The sequence below is a fragment of the Glycine max genome, chromosome 13 (genome assembly GCF_000004515.6).
Source record: "Glycine max cultivar Williams 82 chromosome 13, Glycine_max_v4.0, whole genome shotgun sequence".
Classification (NCBI taxonomy): Eukaryota; Viridiplantae; Streptophyta; class Magnoliopsida; order Fabales; family Fabaceae; genus Glycine; species Glycine max.
This window is the reverse complement of record NC_038249.2, coordinates 39,386,306-39,391,521: the sequence shown is the minus strand read 5'-3', so window position 1 is coordinate 39,391,521 and position 5,216 is coordinate 39,386,306. Positions and strand designations below refer to the sequence as shown.

General features: G+C 27.9%; 1 protein-coding gene across 1 annotated transcript; it reads left to right on the top strand.

Annotated features, from left to right (window-relative positions):
• Positions 1-2,041: 2,041 nt before the first annotated feature.
• Positions 2,042-4,687, top strand: LOC100815765 (transcription factor MYB4). Its single transcript, XM_003541877.4, has 3 exons — positions 2,042-2,303; positions 2,571-2,700; positions 4,018-4,687. Exons 1-3 carry the CDS (start codon positions 2,171-2,173, stop codon positions 4,436-4,438), a joined length of 684 nt encoding a protein of 227 aa, XP_003541925.1. The 5' UTR covers positions 2,042-2,170; the 3' UTR covers positions 4,439-4,687.
• The last annotated feature ends 529 nt before the right edge of the window (positions 4,688-5,216 follow it).

Here is a 5,216-nt window from a genome sequence, read left to right as displayed (position 1 = left end):
TGTATTGCGATGGTGATCACATGATTTCATCATATGAAGGGATAGTGTTTGAATATCCTAGTGATCTTAAAGTCATCACAATAAATGAGGACATGTTGTTTCATGCCTTATGAAAAATAATTTTTGACGCCAATAGAAGTTACAAAATTTTACTTGATCTTTTTTACCATCAATCAATCTACATAGTTGATGGTTGTGTTGAATACAACTGTGTGGAACTTTAATGCAACAATGACATGGGAAAAATGATTTTTCGTTCTCTAAATGAAATCCTTGTCCTGGTACACAAACCAAGGAAACCAAAAATGTCCGATGAGATCATTGATCTAATGTGTGATGAATCTGTATAATCATTATGCAAACTATTTGTTGTTACTTTTTAGAATAAACTTGTAATTCATCATTGAAATTTTGTTGTTATTTTTTTCTTTTTTTAAGATTATCTACTTTAATCCTGTTAGTCCCATAAGATTATGATGTTTACCTACTTTTTCTTCTTCTTTAATCATGCAAAATAACACTATATTTACAATTTTTTTTTGAAATGAAAAACAAATTCGAGTGGATTTCCATTTTTTTAATACAATTGATCTACCCTGTGACATAATATATCACAAATATAATTTTAACATTTTCAATTTTGTACCGATAAGGTTAAAATTCTATTTTGTGATCTACTGTGTCACAAAGAAGATTAAATAATTTTGTTTTGCTTTAGATGGTTTTGTATAAATTATTAACTATTCATGTTATTGTTAATAATGACTTTTGGAATAATATTAATTATCAATGTTATCGTTGCTTTAAATAATTTTGATTATGAATGAATTATTAATGAGTTTTGCAACAAAAATTTTCAAGACGAATAATATTTCAATAATTATGAGGACATAATTTATTTTTGGTTGGTCTATGATACCAAAAATCTCAAGATTAATCTTGTGTAAGATAGACATGACAATAGGACGAAGACAAGTTTGACTCTCTTCATCCACGTCATTACAGAAGGCAACTAGTTATTAGTTTTATTTTTTTTATAATTAAAGTTTTTGTTTGTGTTTCTTATTTTGTTAAAAAAAATATTTTAAGTCTATTATCATATCCATTAAATGTTGATATATATGTCACAGTCAATTGTGAAAATTCATTTTTTTATAATTTTCAGTTTTTTTAGAAAAAAACTAAAAATTTATTTAACATGAATTTATGAAGGTGACAAAAAAAGAAAGAAAAACAAGCATTCAGTTTTTTTTTCCAGCAAAACAGAAAGCTTAAAATTCATTCAATATGAATTTATGAAGGTGACACAAAAAAGAAAGAAGAACCAACAACATGATAATACTATTTAAGCACATGTTACATTTTAATTTAAACAAAAAAGAGACATAAAATAAAACAGTATTAAATCTAGTAATAGAAACAATATGAAATAATTAATATAAAAATTATTATACAACCATTTAATTTTTTGGCCCAATTCAGTCACGAATCTTATGTAATCACACCTCCGACCCTAGATAGGCCTTGGTCCTTCCATTAATTTGTCAAAAATTAACATAAGGATCAATTTAGTCTAATAAAAATACTATTATGCCTACGTGAAACTTTTTAAATTTAAAGGACTAGATTAAAATCTAAAATGCAAATAAGGGACTAAAATTCTATTTTAATTTAGCCTAAAATAAAATAGAAAGTGCATGACTAGTTTTGTTTGAAATGATTGGTTAGTTTTTTAAAGAGATTTTTAATTAAAAACTCAAATAAATATAAATTGATTAAATATTTAATAATTATAATGCATATCTCTTAACGTTTTTAAATTAATTTCTTTCTTTCTTTTCTTTCCATTACTTAATTAACAGATCATTTTTTCTTATTAATTAATTATGAAATATTTTGATTACATGCACACTAATCAAATGGGTACCAAACTATTTTTCCCGAATTAAATTATTACGGTATGACCGTGTAACACGTTTAGTTGTGAACGCATGTTATATAGGAGGAGAAAGATTCCAAGATTTTCAGGTGAGAAGCGAAGAAGAAAGTAAACCAAGTCTTTGTCTACCTTGTCCCCTGCATCTGTTAGGTTTAAGTTTAAGAATACAACGACACAAACACAACAACCACACACACCGAACATATTAGAAAAAAATAGGTACATGCAGAGATGGTGAGAACCCCTTGTTGCGACAAAAATGGACTGAAGAAAGGCCCGTGGACACCAGAGGAAGATAGGAAGTTGATCGATTATGTCACTAAGTATGGACACTGGAATTGGCGCTTACTCCCCAAGTTTGCAGGTACTTGATTGAGATCATGTACATTTGTAACTTGTAACTATTAATTATACTTTATACTTTAATTTACAATACCTGAGTTTGGAACTACTAGGGTCAGCGCTATATGGATTTGAGTAGGTTGTACGAGGTATTAGGTTGAAAACTTGTTATTAATTAGCATCGTGAGACACACACAAAATAAAAATACCTGCATGAGTTTTCTTCTGCATTGACTTTGATCATATTGGAATTCATCTCTAGCTCTAATTAACCATGATTGGTTTTCAGGTCTTGCAAGATGTGGGAAGAGTTGCAGGCTGAGATGGCTGAACTATCTAAGGCCAGATGTTAAAAGAGGGAACTTTAGTCATGAAGAAGAAGAAACCATTGTCAGACTTCACGAAAAGTTGGGTAATAGGTATGTGTAGTACATGAATAATTCTAAATCCTGGTGCACAAACTTCCTACAAATCTTATGGTAAATTTTAAATGTGTTTTATATTTCTAAAACATTAAATACATTCATTTTTTATTCAATACTTACTAAAGATAGTCAGAGGATCTATAGGAGAATGGAGTAGCGTTGCTCATGTAGTATATTATATATTATCACCCACATAAATGCTTCTTCTAAAGTTTGCACAACTCAAGGCTCACTTTGGTCGTGCAAAATGCAAAACACATATTGCCACGAATCCGATCGATAACATGCATCATACTGCAACCGCAGTGCATTGTGATCGTAATTTAAAATCAAAACACAAGAATAATGGAAAAAGAGTTGAGTCTTTTCAGATACGATTTGGATTGACAAAGACAAATCAAAAGACTACATAGTTTTAAGTGAGAAAATATTACATGTCTTATCTTTCGTAAATCCTAAATTTTAACATTAAAAAATGTTGCTAAATTATTTAAAAGTATTACTAATTTTATTTGACAACATTAGCATCTCAAACTATTTGTGTTATCTATATTCTTATTTTTTTTCTTAACTTTTTATGTCTTTTATAATGTACCATATTTTATGCATTACTAAATTAAATTTCACCCACAATTACATATTATCATAATAACACCACAATTGCAACGTAAAATAATAGAAAGAATAAATTTTATTCCTTTTTATGTTTTATAAGAATTTAATTAGAACAATATTACATATTATCATATAGTAAGTTTTTTTTATTTTTATAATAATTATTTAAAAATTATACTACTGATTTTTTTTTATAAATAACATTGTTTAATTAATATACTAACATGTCAAACTCAAATGATTTCTTTGGTGCCCGTTTGTTTCACAGGGTTTTAGTTATTCTTTTTACATAACTAATAAAATTATGGCATGTGTGAGTCTTATTATTTAATATAGATATAATAATATAATATACCTATATTCCTAAGAATATTGGGTCACAAATTCTACCGTCATCAACGGAAAATGGATCAATATTATATATATATATATATATATATAAATTATCCAAATATATAAGACTTTACAATTAAAGTATAAATTTTAAAAAATATTTAGACCATTAAATAGACCCACTAATTAAATTGATGTGACAACAAGACAAATAATGATTTTATTGACAAAATAAAAAAAAAGGATACCAAAACCCTGACCACCAATAAATTACAAAAACATTATTCTAAAAGAAGAAATTTCAATTCAAATTAATGTGTGGTGTGTTGAGCTTTGGTTTGATATCCAATAATAATTGTGCAGATGGTCAGCAATTGCTGCTGAATTGCCAGGGAGGACGGATAATGAAATAAAGAACCACTGGCACACCGCCCTTAAGAAGCGTTTTGAACGAAAGCCAAAAGCTAAACGCAGAACTGAAAAAGAAGGCAATGTTGTTTCTAAGTCAATGGAGAGAGTGGTGTTAGAGAACTGCAGTGAGTACGCTGTGATAACAACAGATGCTGCTGCAGCCATCACAAACCATGAAAATTCGGTTCTAGAAGGTGATGATTATGGCCTTTCCTTTTTGGACACATACACGGAGCCTGATGTGTGTGCAAATTTCTGGACAGAGCCTTATTTAATTGACAATTCCTATGTCCCTCCTGAGGGTGATGTAGTAGAACTTTGGAGCCACAATGATTTGTACATGCACGAATATTGCGAGGGTTTCTTCTGCTGATCACATGTTTTAATTCCAGTACCAGGGAACTTCTAGCTAGCCAGCCTTTTGCTACTCTTGCTTGCCTTTGTCTTTTGAAAATGTTAATTCGATGCCAATTAATTAAAAGGTTGGTGTGATCTAAACAGTTAGTATTTCGTGACCGGAATAAGATAGAGTACATGCATGTAAATAATTTATTACTCTAAACATCTCCATCCATCTCAAAAATGTAGATTGTGCAGCTTCCAACATGTTATATAATATCTGAATGTCTAGACTTAATGTTCGGTTTCATGTTTTGATAATTATTTATGAATTTATAACTAATTTTATATTAATTTTTATATGTTTGGAATTGGTTCAATCATGGAAAACATTTTAAAATTAATTCTAGATCCATAATTAATTATGAGTTAAAATTTAGACCTAAAAAAATTATGAATTAAAATAACTGAGTAATTTTTTAATTTGGATCAAATAATTTATAGGAAATTTTACTTCTAACTTAATTCTATAATGAAAACATCCAAATTTAAATTACATCCCTTTAAAATCAATTTTAACCAAATTCAAATTTGTCAATATTCATCTAAACATGCATTTATATTTCACGTTTTAGAATTCATTTTAAATTCAAAATTGATTTTAAATAATTTTTACATGTTTGGTCGCATGTTAGAGTATAATCTAAAATTGATTTTAAATTAAAGCAATTTTAAGTAATTTTTATGTTAAATCCAAAATTTTATAGTAAGTTTTATTTTTAACTTTATTCTATATTAAAAATATCTAAATA

Excerpts from the sequence above, each read along its gene's own strand:
- LOC100815765 (XM_003541877.4), top strand. The coding sequence starts at position 2,171 with ATGGTGAGAACCCCTTGTTGCGACAAAAATGGACTGAAGAAAGGCCCG. Across the intron at positions 2,304-2,570 it reads CTTACTCCCCAAGTTTGCAG|GTCTTGCAAGATGTGGGAAG; the intron begins GTACTTGATTGA and ends ATTGGTTTTCAG. Across the intron at positions 2,701-4,017 it reads CACGAAAAGTTGGGTAATAG|ATGGTCAGCAATTGCTGCTG; the intron begins GTATGTGTAGTA and ends ATAATTGTGCAG.